We start from the raw sequence: 22,901 nt of genomic DNA, 5'->3' as shown, positions 1-22,901 counted from the left end.
GTGTGTTTGTGCTTATGCATGAGTACATGTTCAGTTATCCTGTAAATGGAGAGACACTGGCTGCACATCAGAGGAGACAGAAGTGAATCAATTTATCATGTTGATAAAAGCAGCTGCAAGGACCAACTTTACTACTGTTTTTACATATTTTTCTTTCAGCTAATTTCAATAATGAGATTTGTGTTTTTTCATGTGTCGGCTGTTTAAAATAAGGGCTGCATACTTTCACGATCAAGGGAGGCAACATGTTAATGTACTCTTTGTTTTATATACTAGTGTTTATGGTGCAATGTGAGAGTATAAAAGTGTTTTTGATGATAGCTGAAGGATTATAAAATATCTCCAGGGACTAATGATTTATCTGCATGGTCCGTTTGCAAATTGTGCTCTGCCAAGAAGCAAGAGGTCAAACCGTTTAGGGAATCAGAAAGCTGCAAAAAATAAGCTGTAAAATGAGAAGTATGTTTTTCTTTGAACTTGCCTTAACTGTATCCTCATTTCCCTTCACGATGGAGATTGGTAGAAATCATTAATCTTGATGTAACAGCTATAGTTCATTTGACCCCTAACATTATCTGTGTATTACCACAGTTATGTCCTTAATGTAAATAAAGTGGTAATATGTATTTATATAGCATGTTTGTTGTGATTATAAATGTTGAATTCAGCTGCTCTGTTTCTTAATATTAAAAGGGGTGAGTTATTATTCCTTGAGTATAATTGTTTCAATCACAGAACACCTGTGAGCGTAAGATCACTTTCAGTTCTGTACGCTTCTTATGAAGCTAGTCAAGCAGAAAGACTAGAAACAGGGAAACACACAGCTCAAAGCTAACAGAAACCACCTAAGAGCTCATGTTGGGTTGCCTCTGGGTCAGTGGTTAGCAGGTCAGTCTGTTAATCAGAGGATTGGTTCGATCCCCGGCTCTGCTAGCCCTAGTTGGCACTTAACCCCAAATTGCTCCCCGTAGCTGTGTCTACGGTGTATGAGAGTATAAGTCAGCTAAATGTAATGTAATGTAACAATAATGACACTTGTGTCACGCGGCGGGAACTGTGGAGGAGGACTCGGACACAGAGTGGAGATTTAACTAACCGTATATTTATTCCATAACAAAAAATCACAGGAAAAAAACCTGGAAACAACTAACAAAAAATCACAGGGAAAAAAACCTGGAAATGACTAACACTAGGTTCCTGGACATGACCATGACTAGGCGTGTGTGCAGGACGAGGGATCAGACACACTGGCACAGGACAAGGGGAGACACAGACTATAAGTACACATGAGGGAAGTGGGGAAACAGGTGGACACAATCAGGAATCAGGGAAGACAATCAGACTGGTGACACAAGAGGAAGGGCACGGAACCTGAAACGAAAGGAGAGTTAATTTCCAAAATAAAACAGGAAGTCACAAAACAAACATGGAGACAGGACAAAAACCCAACCTGACATACAGGTGTGACAACTTGCCTGTTTTACAGCTGGTTAAGTTAGCTGACTGTAGCTTCATATTTACAATATGAATGAAAGTGGATTGAAACATCTTACCTCTTGCAAGAAAGCGAAAAAGCTTATCACCCAAAGTGTTCCTTTAACTGATGCGGCAACACTTGGTCTTTCAAACAGCTTAAAGCAAAACCTGAAAATATATTTATATCTTATTGAACTCTGGCCTTTTTGCTGGTATTCAAGATAACTCTTACAACATCAAAGGATCACACAGTTTATTGGAAAAGTACATCTTATCTATGACGTTCTCCTCCTTTCAACATTTATCAAGCCTCTGATATGATACTGTAATCCCCGATATTATGTTTTTATTATGGTACCCCTCTGGTTATAGGAGTGAATAACTAAATCATAAAGTATATACCTTTCCTTTGTTAAGTTTGTAGGTAATGCAATGTCAAGGTGGTCATGACAAGCCCAGGGCAAACAAAACAGGAGCAACTCATAATGTATAAACTGTGCGTAATGTAATAACTGAGCATAATGTCATGATTTAATTATTATAATAATGATAATCAGTTCCATATCATCAATCAGTTCCAAATTGATGAAGTCTCGTGAATGTGTGACAAAATTCAGGACTACAAAAGAGAACCTTACCTTAGATTATGCTGAATGTAATGGACTCTGTGATTCTTAGCATGTTAAATAACTGTTCCATACATAATCACGTTTCGAACCGGTTTTCCCCACTCGGTGACACACCCGCTGAGAAACCCACTCTGGTTATAGGTAGCTGCATAGACAGAAACGTGAAGATAGCGAAGCCACGGACCAAACTCATATGCATTCCGGGGGCCAGAGCGTGCTTGTTTAAAACTGCTGGCTAAAGATGAGCGTAGTTACAGTAAGATTATAATACACGCCGGCGGTAATGACTCCCGACTGCGGCGGTTGGAATCGGTGTGTGCCCAGCAAACAATGTGGGCTACGTAGATAACTGGCAGACTTTCTGGGGGGGAAACCTGATCTGATGAGGCGAGACGGCATTCATCCCACTTTGGATGGATCGGCTCTCATTTCTGCGAACATGGCCAAATTGATTAACGGACTTAATCCATGACCCAGAGTTCAGATCAGGAAGCAGAAGCAGAGTTGTAGTCTTTCACCCTTCTCTGCACTTCCATCCGAGCAGTTACCCACCCTTAACCTTAACTCTATAGAGACTGTGTCTGTCCCACGGCCAACTTAAATTAATTAAATCAAAAAGTAACCACAAGAGGAGTCATGCAAAATAACCTTTTAGCAAAAAAAAAATTCAAGCATGTCTTAAAGACATAAGAACGGATGACCTGCAACTTCCTGATGTTAAACTCAGTTATTTTACTCGGCCCTGAACACCTCAGAGATCAATTATCTAGTGATGTGGTTTCTGTAGATGGCATTGCCCTGGCATCCAACACCACTGTAAAGAATCTCGGCGTTATCTTTGACCGGGACTTGTCCTTTAACTCCCATGTGAAGCAAATCTCAAGGACTGCATTTTTCCCAAGGATTTTCAAGGATCAACCGACAATCAGGGCAAGTATTTGGACTGTGACATCATTGTTTTAAAGTTGTATCCTTCACATGACTTTACACATATTTGAAATTATGCAGTGTGGTTGAAGTGTCGACTTTCAGCTTTGATTCAAAATAGATAAAACAAAACTATCGCATTAACCGTTTAGGAATTACAATAATTTCTACACATTCCTCCACATTTTCAGAGGCTCAAAAGTAATAGGTTACAAATGGTTTGATGGCCATGTGGGGCCTATTCCCTTGTTATTTCATCACAAATTAAGCAGATAAAAAGGTCTGGAGATGATTCAAAATGTTGAATTTGCATTTGGTAGCTGGTCGAGGGAACTCTCAGCATGAGGACCGAAGTGATGTCAATTCAAGTGAACTACACAAACCTATCAGGCAGATAGAAGAAACATTAGGATTGGCCAAATCAGCAGTTTGATACATTCCTAAAAAGAAGGAATGTACTGGCATGCTCACCAACACCAAAAGGCCCGGAAGACCACGGAAGACATGTAAAGTAGATGTAGCAGAATTCTTTTCTTGGTGAAGAAAAACCCCTTCATAACATGAATACTGAGGTCAGGAATACTCTGTAGGGGGGAGGCGTGTCGCTGTCAAAGTACAGAAGATTACAGAAGGTTTACAACAAGGTGCAAACCACTGGTAACGCTGAAGAACTGGAAAACAGAAAACATCTGAATAAGCCTGATCAGTTTTAGATGAAGGTTCTTGGGAAGACGAAACCAAGATTAACTTGTACCAGAATGATGGGAAGAGAAAATTGTAGAGAAGCAAACCACATCATCTGGTTAACATGGTGGAGGTAGTGCTATGGCATGGGCTTGTATGGCTGCCAATGGAACTGGGTCACTGGTGTTCATTGGTCAGTCACCTGATCTCAACCCAAATGAGCATGCTTTTTATTTACTTGCGATGAAACTGAAGGCAGAAAGACCCACCAACAAGCAGCAACCGAAGGAGGCTGTAGTAAAGGCCGGGCAAAGCATCTCAAGGGATACAACTCTGTGTTTTGTGATGACTATGGGTGTAAGACTTTAGGTAATCATTAACTGAAAAGGATGTTCCTCCAAGTATTAAACATCATTATATTCACTATTATGTTAGTTTGTCCAATTCCTTCTGAATCTCTGAAAATGTGGGTGACTGTAATGTGTAATGTGCCCTGACTGTAGATGACATAAACCCTTGTCCTGAGTATGACAAGTTGGATAAAGAAAGGTGTCGAAGTTATCAGCAACAACTAAAGGCTACTTCAGTTGCTGTTACCATGGAAACCATTTTAATCCTAATGTTAAATAAAATACAATCATGTGTTTATCAAGTTCATCTTATCTGCATGAATTGGCCAGCTCTCTTGATCTGAGTGACTTTGCAGAGTTACGTTTACATAACCTTATGTGCATTGATCCAGTTTTATCTGGCAATAAAAACAGATATCATCTTCCGTAGGTTATTATAATGTAATGTGACAACTATTCTCTCCTAAAGGATCCATTGCACCTCACTGGCATGCCCTTTGTCCCTGTCTTATCACATCTATAAAAAGGACTCCAAGGTGGATCGTTGGCACATCCAGCCAATAACTGGGAACAGGTAAGCCATCAGCACACAGGTTTTAGTGACCTATATTTTATTTTTATTTGCTGCATTACTACCTACAGTAGAGCCTCTAGATCAAGGGTGGGCAAACTACGGCCCACGGGCCGGATTCGGCCGAGTATTATGAATTATAAATTATAGTAAAGACCGCTGTAACGCTTTGTACGCTCGGGGCTGCGCGTGCGCGCTCCTTCAGCAGAACACGGCAGGTTAAAGAGCGCCGTCACGCTTTCTGCTGCAGGAGAGCGCGCACACAAACAGCCTGAAAGAGCTGAGCAATAAATGAGCATTAAGAAACATTGATGCTGGTCTGTTGCCGTCATCGTGCTTCAGGAAACTCCTAAGTCCAGGTAGTTAAAGAATGTGTCTGTCGGTAGTTGTTAACGACTGTTACCTGCTTACATTCAGGTTTACCTGTGAGTCCAGGTAGTTACAGAATGTGTCTGTCTGTAGTTGTTAACCAGTGTTTCCTGCTTATGTTCAGGTTTACCTGTAAGTCCAGGTAGTTACAGAATGTGTCTGTCGGTAGTTGTTAACGACTGTTACCTGCTTACGTTTAGGTTTACCTGTAAGTCCAGGTAGTTACAGAATGTGTCTGTCTGTAGTTGTTAACCAGTGTTTCCTGCTTACGTTCAGGTTTACCTGTAAGTCCAGGTAGTTACAGAATGTGTCTGTCTGTAGTTGTTAACCAGTGTTTCCTGCTTACGTTCAGGTTTACCTGTAAGTCCAGGTAGTGACAGAATGTGTCTGTCGGTAGTTGTTAACCAGTGTTTCCTGCTTACATTCAGGTTTACTTGAGGCAAATGAAAGGGAAGTTAGAAACTGTCTCCATTGAGCGAGTGTGAACAAGCGAATTCGAAATACAAGAAATAACTATTGACATCGCTCTATTCTTTGCATTAATATAGATTATTATAATGTTTTTTTCCCTTGAAGGACATATTTGACACTGAACTTGCTCATCTTTATCTCAGTGATAGTGTCCAAATGAGCATAAAATATCACTATGACCCTGACATTCTGTCTCTTGTGTTATCATATTCTGAATGAAGCAAAACTACAGAGCAAAATCACACTCTGATTGAACCAATCTATGAACTGTCAGAAACAATGGATATCAGGGGCCCCAAGAAAAATGTGCGCACACATTCACCAGGGTGACACTCCCCTTGGGGCTTAGCCCCCCCCCTTTCTTGGAATCCTACAAACGCCCCTGCTCTCCATCCATCTGATACTGGACCGGCCCGTCTGTCAAATTTTAAAAGTCAATGTGGCCCCTGAGCCAAAAAGTTTGCCCACCCCTGCTCTAGATGGTAAATGGTAAAAAGTCTACAAAAACTATATTGGAATTTCATAAAGATTCATAATTCTTTCTTTTTTTATTGTTACAGCTCTGACGAAAAGAACAACATGGCTCGTCTAACAATCTTGGCTGGTAAGTTACATTCTTTCAGTTCCTTCAAATGCAATTATCTTGTGCACATTTTAAAAATAATTAAATGTCGTTTTTTTTAAAGGACTGTCTCTTTTGATGTGTCTCCAGATGGGTATGCCTTCATTATTTAATTTCTTCATATTATAAATTGTCATTTGCTTCTTAATCCATATGACCTAAAATAGAAAAACAACTCTAATAATTGTTCCCCTCTCCAAAAGTGTCTTCTACCAAACTGGTGTGCTACTTCACAAACTGGTCCCAGTATAGACCAGGTGCTGGAAAATATCTGCCTGCAAATGTAGATCCCAATCTCTGCACACACCTGATCTACGCCTTTTCAATAATCAACCCTTCTAACGAGCTGGTGACCTACGAGTGGAATGATGACGTTCTCTACAAGTCCTTCAATGAACTTAAGAATAGGTGAGTTGTTCCAGCCTGCCGCATCAGTCAATCTGCAGTCATATCTGCTGTAACAACTAATCTCTGCATTCGAGAGGAAGTTGCATGTTTTAGTATGTCTGGTTAAGTGGTATCAACAATTTTTCTGTGTAGTTGTAATACTTAACGCTCGATTGTTGACCATTAGTCTCACGTTTAATCTAAAGACGCATCTTGTATGGTTGTTATTAATAAAGCTTATTTATATAGCACATATTAAATGAACAAAGGATGAAGCTACACACACATGTCTACATAAATATATATTTACAAACCCACGTGAATGAATCCGAATGAGGTCTGTGAACTACAAGTAGCTTACAGATTGGGTCTAACAGAAAGTCACTGTTTCTGTGACTTCCTGTGTATTCTTGGAAGGCAGCTGGCATTCCGTTTGTACAAAAATATTATTACGTTATCTACGGTGATGAAATTTTAACCAAGTAGATAAAGAAAGAGGTTACATGAAAACAACAACCGATGCATGTGGTGGAAATTAATGTTCCGTTACCTTGTGAGAAATCAAAAGTACTTTAAGCACGGTTGTCTTATAACACTTTATTACCAGAACACATTTACAAGTAATCAACCATGAGCCAAAGTACAGACAAGTCTTGAAACATTCAGCTGAATGGAACAGGAACCTCTGAGCCTTCCCGTAAGGTTATCAGAAATTACTGCTGCCCTTCTGTCCAACATTTTCATCCTTTATACGTTTATGAAAGCTTAGTAGACAAATAACTGTGTTTAATCTACCTAGCAACACATTGATTACAAGCCAGTTTCTTTCTATCTCAACCGCCCTGACCCTCTATAATCCATATGTGTCCACTAAGATGAACCCAGGACAGGTCGGTCATCATTGAATGTCCCGAAGTTGCACATGTTACTGACAGAAGGACAAGATTAAGGGTTTTTTCCCCGACAATGCACACAAGAGTAAAAGGCAAAAAGAAACGGAAGAAAAAATGCACAAAAAATAATTATATGTATATACTGTAGACCTTTATATAAAATATTTTCAAAACAGGGTTTTGAGGAGAAACAGCATGAGTAAAGGATGAAATAATGAAGAAAAAATAGGAAAAAATACGATGCTCTTGGAGAAGATCTTTTGAGCGACAATTTGCATTGCAAGTGAGTCTTTTACTTGTAGAATATTCATACAGTGGCACTAAACAAGGGTCTAACTTCTTCTTTCACTAATTCATTGTTCATATACATGTTTATCCTGCACAGAAACCCCCAGCTGAAGACTCTGCTGGCTGTTGGGGGGTGGAACTTTGGATCATCACAGTGAGTCCACAAGGTTTCAACTGCAAGGCGGTTGATTACAGTATATCCTATAACAATGAGAACATCATCAACAGTGTAGCTATAACTTCTTTCACATAATTATAGATTTTCCATCATGGTTACATCACCATCCAACCGTGAGAGATTCATCCAGTCTTCAATCAGATTCTTGAGACTGCATGGCTTTGATGGGCTGGACCTGGACTGGGAGTATCCTGGTGCACGAGGAAGCCCACCAGAGGACAAGAAGAGGTTCACACTGCTCTGCCAGGTCAGTTTGTAAAATGCACACACTCCCTTAGTCCCGATCACCATTGACATAAATCCTGCAGGATGCTGCACCAACACAGCATTCTTGTTTGAGATGAAAAAGCAATGTGATTATAAATATTCTCACAACGTACACATAATTAGCCTCAACTATTTCCTCTTGCATTTAGGAACTACTCGCTGCCTTCGAAAAAGAAGCAGCTGAAACCAACAAACCACGTTTGCTGCTTACAGCTGCAGTGGCTGCAGGGAAGGGAAACATCGACAATGGTTATGAGATTGCAGACGTCTTGAAGTGAGTTCCTGTGACATAGTAATTTAGCTTAAAAGTTGATTAAAATAAATGAGTTCCTTATTTCTATTTTGTGATATCATGCTTGTCTAACAGATTCCTAGACTTTATAAATGTCATGACCTACGACTTCCACGGAGCATGGGACCCGTTCACTGGTCACAACAGCCCTCTGTTCCGCAGCTCTTATGATCAGGGCGACAACATCTTCTACAATGTGGTGGGTGAAAGAAATGCTTAACACAATTCTGTTGTCATCCTCAGCGCCCAACGAGATGAGTACCTAACAGGTCTTGTTTTTAAAGACACAAGGAGTGTATGAATGATTAGCCTCTTCCAAAAAGAATCCCTTAATCCCTCATGACCAACTGGAAGTGTGTGGAGTGGTTTGTATGCCCTCTGCCTGTATTTTCTCTTTCATTTTAATTTAGCTGTGTTTGGGTTGTCTCTGCACACCACCTCTATAAAATCATGCCGACGAGGGGTTAGATCGTAAGCATGCATTCAAACGTAAGCTATGAAAATGTCAAAAATGGTGAGGCAAAAAGCCAAGCGGACAATCTTTGTTTCAAAACGAGTGACTCTGTAGTTGGCTTTCACCCGCAGGTGAGCACCTTAACCCTCGTTGAGCCGGGAAGGAGGGGCCAACTTTGAATGGTGCGTTAACAAACCCTACAAATTGTTCCTTTAAGAAATGTTTCTTTTTTTCTTTTTCTTCTCAAAGGACTTTGCTTTAAAATATTGGAGAGACCAAGGTGCTCCTCTTGAAAAGCTCATAATGGGATTCACTACGTATGGACGCACATTTCGCACATCATCAGCAGCTAACGGCGTTGGGGCATCAACCAGCGGACCAGCCTCTGCCGGGCCCTACACCCGTGAAGCTGGGTTTTGGTCTTATTATGAAGTCAGTTAAGGTTCAACACAAGCGCAACCATAAGACACAATATAATACGTAACACAAATAAACGCAGTGCAAATTAAATTAATACAAGCCCAACATAAATATTTCAAAATAAGGATGTTTGAATATAATTTTCTTTCATTTTTTTTTTTTACAGATTTGTACTTTCCTCCAAGGAGCCAGTCTCCACTGGATTGATGAACAAATGGTTCCCTATGCCTTGAAAGGAAATGAGTGGGTTGGGTTTGATAACATGCAAAGCTATGCAATCAAGGTAATTAGTAACGTATCATCCTCCACATCTATGTTTATGGAAATAATATGAACAAGTTAAAGTAGCATATCATTATCACTACTTGCAGCTATCAGTATATGTGCCTCCTAATGCACTAGGTAGAGTGAATGAAGCTGCACAGGCAGCCCAAACAATGTTCAATACCTTAGATTGAGCAGAAACGTTATGCTTTGGCAAACACAACCTCAGGTAAGGAATCTTGTTTTCACAAGGTCATTACAGTTGTTTACTTTTGCATTTTTCATAGAAACACAACAAAGATGAGCAAATATATACTTTACAGCATTCACAAGCACATTCACCACTCAGTTGGCTCAGTGCAATCTGCATGATAGACTGAACTAATGAGAGCAGAGCTGGATGACCCTCTCAGATACTCACGTATAGGAAACAAAAAATATATATGATATATGTATTAGAATCCTTATGTCAATGGATTTAATTGTATTTATTTGACCTGACAAAAAATCTCCTTTTCTTTAACATGTTGCTTTGTTAAATAACCGTATACGGCACCTTTTCTAACAATAATAATACCTCAACTGCAAACTTCTCCCAATTGGGCGTGGACCCATATGCTAACCTTGTTATTTCCTATATATGTTTGGGGATTCTTGGATGTGATCAACACACCTGCTGTTTATATGCATTAAAACAACAGAACTTGCATTTTTAACTACAGCAGTTTCTCTAATGTATATCCCATAGGTGAAGTATATGAAAGATAACAAATTTGGGGGAGCCTTCATCTGGTCTCTGGACCTAGATGATTTTAATGGACAGTTCTGTGACCAGGGAAACTATCCCCTCATTAGTTATCTGCGCGCTCTGCTGGATTCAGGTGAGTCCGACCTCAACACTGCACAACAAGTACACGTTTCATCATCTTCACTGAACAAATAAAACCTTCCATAATCTATTGAATTTAAATGTTAAATTTTTTTATCTTCGTAGATATTCCACCCCCACTGCCTGGAACCACACGTCCTCCAGCGGTTACTACACACCACCCAGGCTCAGACAGCAGCACAGCTGCCAGTGCTCCAACAACTACCATTGCCAAAACAACGACCACGGGTGTCTCTGGAAGTGGTTTCTGTTCTGGGAAGGTTGACGGCCTCTACGTGAATGACAATAACCGCAACTCCTTTTATCAGTGTTCTAACGGAAACACATACCTCCAGCTGTGTTCAGCTAATCTTGTGTTCAGTAAAAAATGCAACTGCTGTGATTGGGCTTAAATAAATGTCTTCTTCATGATGTCTTTTTTTTTTATAAAATGTTTAATTTGATTACATTTTATAGACTTTTGAATTAAATAAAACACGATTCTGACATGAAACAAAAAACATCAAATTGTTACTTGTGCACTCCATATTAGGCATTATATTTGAAATGAATGAGCCCTAAGTTGTATGTAAAAAATGTTTTGTCAAGATTGTGTTACTATATTAATCTACTTTCTACTGAGACAGACTTCTGGCTTTATACATCTGCCCGGCTTGTAGTTTGTAAAAAGAAGATTCACTTTTTCTAGCAGGACACTGACCCTGAAGGCACATTAAAGCTTTTCCTGGTCTGTCCAAATGCCAAAGAGGCACAAAAAGTGCTGTGAAGTCATCTGATATCAAAGCCACAAAATACCTGCAGGAAAAAAATGCTTTAAAATTGCTAAAATACTATGAATAGAAAGCTTTCGAAGAAATCGGTGAATTGATACCAATCAAAGTGTAAGTTGCATGATTAATAGAGATGTCAGACAGTCCAAACACTGAGAATTAATCTGTTACAGGAAGATTTGGGACTATCGATTACAAAGGGTCACTCACATCCTGTTTATTTGATCAATGTAATGCGTAATGCGTAACGGCTCAGAGTCCAAAACTTTGATATCTATAGTTTGTCAATTTGTTCCTAGTTAATCATTGTCATGGTTTGGGTATTTCACCAGAGAAGATTATTCAGTCGTCATCCAACTACAACCACCATGTACAAGTTAACTCTAATTGCAGGTAAGGCACGATGAAAATGTTATTGTTTCTACAAAATCAGTTTGACTTAATATTTACTAACTACATATGTACTTTTGAAGGTCTTTGTCTTTTCTTTGGCGGTTTGGGTGAGTTTGAGTTGAAACTAATATTGAACAAGCTCATAGCAACTAAACAAAGTAATTGATTTATCCTGAAATATGATTGAAAATAATTTCTGCTACTCCATGAATAGTGTCATCCTCCAGACTGGTGTGTTATTTCACTAACTGGTCCCAATACCGACCTGGCAATGGAAAGTTTATGCCTCTGGACATTGATCCAAACCTGTGTACTCACCTGATATATGCCTTTTCTGGAATTAATGAGGCAAATGAGTTGGTCACAATAGAATGGAATGATGATGAACTGTATAAATCCTTCAATGGACTCAAACAGAGGTCAGTCCAAAATGTTTCGCATTCTGTTTTTCAAATTGTTGAGCAAAATAGTGTTTGGGGCAACTAATTCTATATATTCCAATAGGAATACAAATCTTAAAACACTGTTGGCAGTCGGAGGCTGGAACTTTGGAACACAAAAGTGAGATATTTAGCCCACAACTATCATTAAAGATCAACGTATTGTGATTATGTCTTGTTGAAAGCAACGTTTACTCCCAAATTCTACACAGATTCACAACAATGGTGGCAACAAAAGCCAACCGAAATACATTTATCCAGTCTTCTGTCAAATTGCTGAGAAAATATGGTTTTGATGGACTTGATTTGGACTGGGAATACCCAGCTGCAAGAGGGAGTCCTCTGGCGGACAAGCAGAGATTCACATTGTTATGCAAGGTCAGATGCAAAATAACTGTTCTGGTGTTCAAATTATGTAAAACATGAACCACAAATGGACTTTACCATGTTTTTATGGCGTACAGGAACTCCTAGAGGCCTATGTGACTGAGGGAACAACTACTGGTCGGCCCAGATTAATGGTCACAGCTGCTGTGGCGGCTGGGAAAGGAACTATTGATGCTGGTTATGAAATCGCAGAGATGGCAAAGTACACCGAAATGTTACACCCCACAGTATCCCAATGATTAGATATCATCCTGTTTTGGTGAATTTGATCTCACATCCATTTCATCAGGTACCTGGACTTTATTAGTGTGATGACGTATGACTTTCACGGCACCTGGGAGAGTGTGACAGGACATCACAGTCCTTTGTACAAGGGATCCCTTGAAACTGGAGATAATGTTTTCTTAAATACTGTGAGTACAGGATTACCTTTTGGCCTCATTATGAATGTAATGGCATACTCTACTCAACATTGAAGTAGCTTTACATGTACATACGAATATCTGTTCTGTGAGGTGCGATAAGGAGACTGTAACATGCATAAAATTAATACATGACACCAAGACACCATATTTCCCTCAGGCTTTCCTTGCTTTGAAGATTGCCTTGTTCTCTATTCATTACTTAATCTCATTGCGCCGTCTTCATTTGTAATGGTTTAATGGCAACTAGAGAATAAGCGCTACAAACTGTTTAACCCAATGAGCCAAACTCCCAACATTTGCGTTAAAAGTAGAAGATAGAAACATGCATTCATTTGCATTTTCTCTAGCCGATTTCTTTAAATCTATTTACATTTTCAATACATTTGATTGTATACTTAATTGGATTCTATTTGTCTCTTCTTGTTCACATTTCAGGACTTTGCCATGAGATATTGGCGAGACAAGGGCACACCTGTAGAGAAGCTAAATATGGGCTTTGCGACATATGGGAGGGCATTTCGACTGTCTACTCCATCCAGTCAGGTTGGAGCACCAACCAGTGGTCCTGCTGCTGCTGGTGTTTTTACAAGGGAAGCCGGCTTCTGGTCCTTTTATGAGGTGAAACTGGCAACACCTCACTGAATTATTACTCTGTCTATGTTATATTTGTAAATCTATTTAACTATAAATAAATAAATATTATTTTATTATGAAGTCGTCGCACAACAACAACAACAACAACACTGCAAATTACATTACATTACATTACATGTCATTTAGCTGACGCTTTTATCCAAAGCGACTTACAATAAGTGCATTAAACCATGAGTCCAAACTCAGAACAACAAGAATCAAGCAAGTACAATTTCTTCAATAAAGTCAAACTACAAAGTACTATCCGTAAGTGCCATTTAAGTGCTACTAAAGTGCTATCGGTAAGGGACATTTAAGTGCTACTACGGCATTTAAGTGCTACCTATTCAAGGTATAGTCGAAAAAGATGTGTTTTTAGTTTGCGACGGAAGATGTAGAGACTTTCTGCTGTCCTGATGTCAATGGGGAGCTCGTTCCACCAATGAGGAGCCAGCACAGCAAACAGTCGTGATTTAGCTCGAAGTGAAGGAGCTACAAGCAGATTGGCAGAAGCCGAGCGAAGTGAACGGGCTGGGGTGTACGGTTTGACCATGTCCTGGATGTAGACCGGACCCGATCTGTTCGCAGCACGGTACGCAAGTACCAGTGTTTTGAAGCGGATGCGGGCGGCCACCGGTAACCAGTGAAGGTCGCGGAGGAGCGGAGTAGTGTGGGTAAATTTTCGGTCGGTTGAAGACCAGTCGAGCAGCTGCATTCTGGATGAGCTGTAGAGGTCGAATGGCATTAGCAGGAAGACCAAATAGTGTGCAAGGCGTCAATCTCCGCATTTGAAAAGTGAAGTGATGCTATAAACCTGCATTTTTTTTCGAATAGGGGCGACTCGTCTTGCTTCAAAAATAAGTCTGATTGTATAAAGGTCTATGAGATAATGACCTTACTTCTTACATCAAGTAATGCTGCGGTCACACCAAACGAGTTGCGAATTTTTCGCGCGAGTAGGTCCCATGCAAAGTCAATGCACAGATGCGAATTATGTGATATTTCGCCGGGTGGCGCAAATGACGCGAATGGAACGGTGCGAATTCTTCAACTTTGGCGAAAGAAATTTCAACTTTGGCGAAAAATTAATAAAAACTATATCTTTTCAAAGCGAGTAGTTGTTAGCTGCTAAATTAGTAATCTGAACATTGAATACAGACATTTTGACATATTGGTTTAAAATGTAACCCTTTTTTTCAGATTTGCACTTTTCTTCAAGGGGCCAGAGTCCAGTTGATTGAGGATCAGAAAGTTCCATATGCGTTCAAACAAAACGAGTGGGTTGGCTACGACAACAAAGACAGTTTTGAGACTAAGGTAATCATGTAATTCTACAAAACGTTGCTGATTTCTTTTGTCATACCAGAAGTTAAATACAAAGTCAAAGTGCAAACATCGTTCTGAACTGTTTGTGTCGTTGTTCATCCAGGTCCGTTACCTGAAGGACAACAGATTTGGAGGAGCTTTTGTCTGGGCTCTAGATATAGATGATTTCAAGGGACAGTTCTGTGGACAGGGAAACTACCCCCTCATCAGCTACCTTCACTCTCTCGTATCCCAGGGTGTGTAGAATTTTTTTTTTTTTTCATGATCCAGCCAGTAATTAGTTATTGACATTTGTGAAATTTGACTGTACAGACTAAATAAAATGTACTATTATTTCTACAGATTTTCATTCCCTTCCCACTATGGAAACCACCCCAAATCAAGAGACTCACACCAAACCTCGTCCCAGACCAACAACATCTACTTCATCCAACATCCCAGACAATTTCTGTGCTACAAAGACTGGTGGGATTTATGCCAAACCTGATGCCCCGAGTTCCTTTTACAGTTGTGCCAATGGCATCACCTGGATCCTTAACTGCCCAACAAATTTGGTCTTTCAAGATAGCTGCAAATGCTGTAACTGGCCCTAAACAATTGACAAGCCCTACTCCTGTTATAGCAATGGTCCATTACTCCAATAACAATATACAAGGTTGACGTTAGGAACTTGATCAGTAGCCTGCACTGCCATGTCTCACATGCTCTGAGACCTGATGATCTCACACATTGGCACAACAATGTGCCATCCATTAAAACAACATGAAGGTGTGTCTTGTTGATGCAAAGCACCACATGGAACTACGTAAAAATAGTCACATATAAAACACTCAAACAGTAATGCAAATAAGTTTTCATGTGTAAAACAAAAAAACAAATGTTAGAATCTAAAGATTTAATAAATCAGATAACTCATTTTAAATTATTAGCATCTGACCTGCCTAAGATTAAGCTTAGGGCTTGGAAAAATATAAGTGCCAGTACTCCCCTTATTCACATGTTGGCTTGTGTACAGGACGCCATCTGAATACCAGTGCAAAGCATTTTTGGTTAAAAAAAAAAAAGTGTAATACACAGCGTTGTGCCATCATTGTCTGATTTAATATATCCAATTCAGTTTCTGAAAATACACTTATTCATTATTGAATATTTATTAAATAACTTTTTTTAAAGGATTTTTAAATTTATTCTAATTTTAAATGGTTTTTTTTTAAATCTCACGTACCCCGTGGACTGCCTGCACATACCCCAATTGGAGAACCACTGTTCTATAGTATGCCGAAAATAATATTTCTAGTGAAACATTATAGGGTTAAGGAGGTGTATTTCTATATATTGCCCACAGTGATCTGTTACAGTGCTTTCCTGTGTTATTCAACACCTATTTTATTGTTCTATAATATAATATAGAAGGCATACAGCCTGTAATCAACACCAGGCAGCCAGCTATTGTTTCAGGTTTTAGGAGCAGTCCCAGTCAGAACGAGAGACATACTCTGAATTTCTACACTGAATAAAAGATACTAGAAGATATTGGGTTTGTGGGTCATACCCCAAAAAATGTTTTATGTGATTTGACTATACTTAAAAACTTGCTATAATAATTATTATCATTTACATATATCACATGTTTTAATTCTCTGTAAATGTTTGCCCTGTAAAATAATATTCTGTAAATCAAAAGAGCAGATTCAGAAAACTTTTAAATAATATGTTACTGATGTTACACTTTTATGGATAATTAAAGCACAGGTTTGTGGTATAATATCAATGATTGATGCCAGGAGAAGAACAGTAATTGCAGTACTTTTTAAGGGCCACATTTGTTTTGCAGTGTTAGATGTAGGATATTTCAGCCCTATCTCCTCTGTAGAGTCCGACAACAGCAAATAATAAACATAACAGGTTTAGATAAACTGAGAGTTACAGCCATAACATGCCAGTTCATTTATTGCCAGTTACTATTAAGACTCCCTGAGATCAACCAATATATGTAAACATCATGACATGATTTGCAGTACGTTAAATACACAATTTATTGAGACAAAGTTACAATACAAACACATAATCTATCTTTCCAATGCAAGGGTTAACAGGTTGTTCAGACAGGGTTGTGGTGGTTGTTGTGGTTCTGGTAGTTGTTGTGGGATAGTCAAAGCAATTAAAGTATTGTCTCAAGACCAAATTTCGTTGGATGTAGGCTCTTTCACTAGCACAACTGTAAAAAGTATATGTGTCATCAGAGTCAGTGTATTGCCCATTGAGCCGTCCATTACAGAGGTTTCAAGTATGTGTCCTGGTAGTTTTATTAGTTGTGGTAGTTGTAGTACTGGGAAATGTTGTGGAATAATCACAGCATTCAGTCATGTCTTAACTTACACTCCAGCCTATTTTTAGGATTCTGCTCGAAAAACATACCCAAACTAAAAAAGGGTGTATCTCCTCATCTACAAGGGCTATTTGAATGATGTTGGTGTTATAATAAAAGTAAACACTTGTGAGAGATGTGTAAATATCAGCCTATATGTTACTGGTTAAGATTAAATGAAGATGGCACACACCACAAATTAAAAAAGTTACAGGTTCGCCTTGTAAAAAACACTTATTATAATGAGCTAATAGCATCCTAGCACAATATTAGAACAGTATCTCTGCAAAGGTCGACTTTAAAAAAGTGAAGCAGAACAGAATTAGAGCCTTGTTAGTAAAGACAGTTTAGGCGAGATCTCCAAAATAGGCATTTGCGCACATTTGGCACCATCTGTGCCATTTGAGTTTTCTCATGTACCAGATCTCACTTTTATATTACTAATGGGGTTCAATACATGCAAATACAGAATAAAAAATTAAAATGTAATAAATAAATATATATATATTTTTAAATGATTTAACATGACCTATATTTACCTATTCAAAAAACACCACAAAACAACTGAATGTTGAATCAAAATGGAAAAAGTATTTTAACAAACTGTAAACACCTCATCCTCATCACTGTAAACACAATAAATATATGCACCCAGTGGTCTGGTTGTAGACTGTGGTAAGCAGGGTGAGGGGGGGCGGGGAATACCGTCACTAAACACAAACGTCTCGCCACCTACCGCTAAACTAACCACCCCTCCCCCTCCTAAGGGAACATGTTCATGTTCTGTCTATTGTGAGCGGATGGGTGGTTAGTTGGTCTCAGCTGCGCGTCATCCTGCGTAACAGTCATTTCTCACCAGGCTGATGCATGAAGATTACACATGGCCCTATCTCAGTCAAAGATTGGTCGATTTCAGTAAATGACATCTCTTTGGAAACTTTAGAGCCAAAATAATTGAGTTTTTCAGACCAAATCAAGATTGACAGCAACAGGAGCCAATAAGATACATATCGGCGTCGTCATTTGTGAAAACTTGGAATCTGATACGCTGAAAGTAGCTTTCTTTCCCAGGTCAGAACGGCACTCTGAGTGTCAGGAATGATTTTACACAGAATATCTGAAGAATACTTATAAAGTGTAGTTTTTCCGAGTTGTGTTTGGAGTATTTGAAAATGGCTTACTAATTATTGTAGCTTACTTCAGCTGTTTAATTTGATGTGAAACATCATGATATTATTTTATCATTATCTTTTTGGTTTTACCTGAAGCCCAGCGTCCCCTAATCTGGGGCTGCGGGGTTTAAAAGGTTAAGGTTAATTTGGTAGCTTTGCATGTAGGCTATTACAGCCCAATCTCTCCCTCTCTCCTGTTGAGTCTTCAGTCGTACAACCTTTTATAGTCATATGAATGTGTGGCTGCTGGAGGACAACAGAGCACCATTTGGACTGCTGACATATTCTACCTAGGAGTTGTTGGTGGGCACTGCAGTTGGGGCAGTCCTGTTGCTCTAAAAATACATGTCCCCCTTTCCCTCTCACAGACCGCATGGCACCTTTTTATCGTCACAGCAAACACATCAAATAAAGGTAGCAACAGCTGTAGTTTAAAACACCAATTAATTCCTATATAATATATCATGAATAAAAGGTCAACTTGATTAATATCTCTGTGGAGAACTCAATCCAAATGCTTCATCACATCCAAGAATGACAAGTTCATTCTTTGCGTGGGGAAGCCGACGCGGGGTGCATGTTTTATTGCAATTTATTGAAATATTTTTTTGTCTCCACAGTATAAACAGTATTAAGTAGTTTTTGGGGTGGAGCGTAAGTGGAGTCTGTTAACACTTGCGAGAAAGTGTAGTAAGCTAGTTGTTTTTAATTAATGACTTTCTCTCACATTTACTCACTCCATTTGAATGCAAGTGTTACTTAAGAAAGTTAACTTGAACTAACGGGACCATATTAACCAATCCTGGTGGCTTTGCTGGGGTAAGAGTAAACAGGATCTCCGTAAAGGATGTCTTGCTAGTTAGCTAGCTTGCTGGTCTACGTCAAAAGCTGGCTAGCTGCTCTGGACCTGTTCTCCTCTGGATGAGATTGGTCACATGGCAGGGAGGAATGGGAAAGAGGGTCTTAAGACCCAGCACTGCCACTGGCCAGCTGTTGGGCTTGTTATAAAAAGGTCTATGTGTTTTTAATTTTTACAAAAAGCAGATAGGCAAACAGAAACCAATACAGAAAAACCAAAACATAGACCAACCCCCCCCCAAAAAAACATGCCATTATAAGTCTGGTATATCGGTGATATTTATTTATTATTTTGTCATTATTTTAAGCAAGTTAGGATTTTTGTACTTAGAGACAGCACATGAATACATGAATGCAATATGCAACATCTGTGTCATAATGTCAGACAAATCCATTCACCAAAGGTTAAACATAAACCAAAGAAAACACACACATACAATTAAATACACCAACAATTACATAGGCCTAAATTATATACAACAATCATGGAGTTAAGTAAGGCATTTCAGATAAATGAACGTATCTATGGGGTATTTCCCATGACTTTCATGAGAGAGGTTTCCGTTATGTGTAGTGGTAGGTTAATAAGGATGTCTGGGATAGTCACAGGCATTTATGGATTGTACATACACCAAATTTGATGGGCATTGTAGGATGTAGGTTATGCCACCTGAACAGCTTAAAAAAGAATGTTGGTCATGAGGGTTGGTATATTGCCCATCTGGTCTTCCATGACAGTAATTTCCGTTTGGGGATGCAGTAGTTTGAGCAGGATAGTCACAGGCATTTATGGATTCTACATACACCAGATTTGATGGACATTGTAGGATGTAGGTTATGCCACCTGAACAGCTTAAAAAAGAATGTTGGTCATGAGGGTTGGTATATTGCCCATCTGGTCTTCCATGACAGTCGTTTTGGTTTGGGGATGCGGTAGTTTGAGCAGGATAGTCACAGGCATTTATGGATTCTACATACACCAGATTTGATGGACATTGTAGGATGTAGGTTATGCCACCTGAACAGCTTAAAAAAGAATGTTGGTCATGAGGGTTGGTATATTGCCCATCTGGTCTTCCGTGACAGTAGTTTCCGTTTTGTGTACCGGTAGTTGGAGCAGGATAGTCACAGGCATTTTTGCATGATGCATACACCAGATCTGATGGACATTGTAGGACGTAGGTTATTCCACCTGAACAGCTGAAAAAAGAATGTTGGTCATGAGGGTTGCTATATTGCCCATCTGGTTTTCCATGACAGTAGTTTACATTTGGGGTTCCAGTAGTTTGAGCAGGATAGTCACAGGCTTTTTTGTATGGTGCATACACCAAACCTGCTGGGCATGGTTGGACGTGGGTTTTTCCAGCTACACAGCTTAAAAAAGAATGTTGGTCATGAGGGTTGCTATATTGCCCATCTGGTTTTCCATGACAGTAGTTTCCGTTTTGTGTACCGTTAGTTTGAGCAGGAAAGTCACAGGCATTTTTGTATGGTGCATACACCAGATTTGATGGACATTGTATGATGTAGGTTATTCCAGCTGAACAGCTTAAAAAAGAATGTTGGTCATGAGGGTTGCTATATTGCCCATCTGGTTTTCCATGACAGTAGTTTCCGTTTGGGGATCCGGTAGTTTGAGCAGGATAGTCACAGGCATTTTTGTATGGTGCATACACCAAACCTGCTGGGCATGGTTGGACGTGGGTTTTTCCAGCTACACAGCTCAAAAAAGAATGTTGGTCATGAGGGTTGCTATAATGCCCATCTGGTTTTCCATGACAGTAGTTTCCGTTTTGTGTACCGTTAGTTTGAGCAGGATAGTCACAGGCATTTATGGATTCTACATACACCAAATTTGATGGGCATTTTAGGATGTAGGTTATGTCACCTGAACAGCTTAAGAAAGAATGTTGGTCATGAGGGTTGGTATATTGCCCATCTGGTTTTCCATGACAGTAGTTTCCGTTTTGTGTACCGTTAGTTTGAGCAGGATAGTCACAGGCATTTTTATATGGTGCATACACCAGATTTGATGGACAATGTATGATGTAGGTTATTCCAGCTGAACAGCTTAAAAAAGAATGTTGGTCATGAGGGTTGCTATATTGCCCATCTGGTTTTCCATGACAGTAGTTTCCGTTTGGGGATCCGGTAGTTTGAGCAGGATAGTCACAGGCATTTTTGTATGGTGCATACACCAAACCTGCTGGGCATGGTTGGACGTGAGTTTTTCCAGCTACACAGCTTAAAAAAGAATGTTGGTCATGAGGGTTGCTATAATGCCCATCTGGTTTTCCATGACAGTAGTTTCCATTTTGTGTATCGTTAGTTTGAGCAGGATAGTCACAGGCATTTTTGTATGGTGCATACACCAACCCTGCTGGGCATGGTTGGACGTGGGTTTTTCCAGCTACACAGCTCAAAAAAGAATGTTGGTCATGAGGGTTGCTATAATGCCCATCTGGTTTTCCATGACAGTAGTTTCCGTTTTGTGTACCGTTAGTTTGAGCAGGATAGTCACAGGCATTTTTGTATGGTGCATACACCAGATTTGATGGACATTGTATGATGTAGGTTATTCCAGCTGAACAGCTTAAAAAAGAATGTTGGTCATGAGGGTTGCTATATTGCCCATCTGGTTTTCCATGACAGTAGTTTCCGTTTGGGGATCCGGTAGTTTGAGCAGGATAGTCACAGGCATTTTTGTATGGTGCATACACCAACCCTGCAGGGCATGGTTGGACGTGGGTTTTTCCAGCTACACAGCTTAAAAAAGAATGTTGGTCATGAGGGTTGCTATAATGCCCATCTGGTTTTCCATGACAGTAGTTTCCGTTTTGTGTACCGTTAGTTTGAGCAGGATAGTCACAGGCATTTTTGTATGGTGCATACACCAACCCTGCTGGGCATGGTTGGACGTGGGTTTTTCCAGCTACACAGCTTAAAAAAGAATGTTGGTCATGAGGGTTGCTATAATGCCCATCTGGTTTTCCATGACAGTAGTTTCCGTTTTGTGTATCGTTAGTTTGAGCAGGATAGTCACAGGCATTTATGGATTCTACATACACTAAATTTGATGGGCATTTTAGGATGTAGGTTATGCCACCTGAACAGCTTAAGAAAGAATGTTGGTCATGAGGGTTGGTATATTGCCCATCTGGTTTTCCATGACAGTAGTTTCCGTTTTGTGTACCGTTAGTTTGAGCAGGATAGTCACAGGCATTTTTGTATGGTGCATACACCAGATTTGATGGACATTGTATGATGTAGGTTATTCCAGCTGAACAGCTTAAAAAAGAATGTTGGTCATGAGGGTTGCTATATTGCCCATCTGGTTTTCCATGACAGTAGTTTCCGTTTGGGGATCCGGTAGTTTGAGCAGGATAGTCACAGGCATTTTTGTATGGTGCATACACCAAACCTGCTGGGCATGGTTGGACGTGGGTTTTTCCAGCTACACAGCTTAAAAAAGAATGTTGGTCATGAGGGTTGCTATATTGCCCATCTGGTTTTCCATGACAGTAGTTTCCGTTTTGTGTACCGTTAGTTTGAGCAGGATAGTCACAGGCATTTTTGTATGGTGCATACACCAACCCTGCTGGGCATGGTTGGACGTGGGTTTTTCCAGCTACACAGCTCAAAAAAGAATGTTGGTCATGAGGGTTGCTATAATGCCCATCTGGTTTTCCATGACAGTA

The 22,901-nt window shown here is 39.6% G+C and overlaps 1 protein-coding gene and 1 pseudogene across 2 annotated transcripts; both read left to right on the top strand.

Moving 5' to 3' along the window:
* Window positions 1-6,056: 6,056 nt before the first annotated feature.
* Window positions 6,057-10,823, top strand: LOC117733247 (acidic mammalian chitinase-like). Of its 2 annotated transcripts, none has more exons than XM_034536734.1 (11): window positions 6,057-6,081; window positions 6,164-6,193; window positions 6,303-6,507; window positions 7,765-7,821; window positions 7,927-8,092; window positions 8,262-8,386; window positions 8,480-8,603; window positions 9,108-9,290; window positions 9,445-9,561; window positions 10,291-10,423; window positions 10,603-10,823. In XM_034536734.1, the coding sequence occupies exons 1-11, from the start codon at window positions 6,057-6,059 to the stop codon at window positions 10,821-10,823; spliced, it is 1,386 nt and encodes a 461-aa protein (XP_034392625.1). The 2 variants fall into 2 exon arrangements, with proteins under 2 accessions (XP_034392625.1, XP_034392624.1); XM_034536733.1 differs by having other exon boundaries at window positions 10,537-10,823.
* Window positions 10,824-11,569: 746 nt separating this feature from the next.
* LOC117733364 lies at window positions 11,570-15,398 on the top strand (annotated as a pseudogene).
* Window positions 15,399-22,901: the final 7,503 nt, after the last annotated feature.

This window comes from Cyclopterus lumpus, chromosome 7 (assembly GCF_009769545.1).
Source record: "Cyclopterus lumpus isolate fCycLum1 chromosome 7, fCycLum1.pri, whole genome shotgun sequence".
NCBI classification, from domain to species: Eukaryota; Metazoa; Chordata; class Actinopteri; order Perciformes; family Cyclopteridae; genus Cyclopterus; species Cyclopterus lumpus.
Note: the sequence above shows the minus strand (reverse complement) of the source record. Positions and strands in the feature narration are given on the sequence as shown.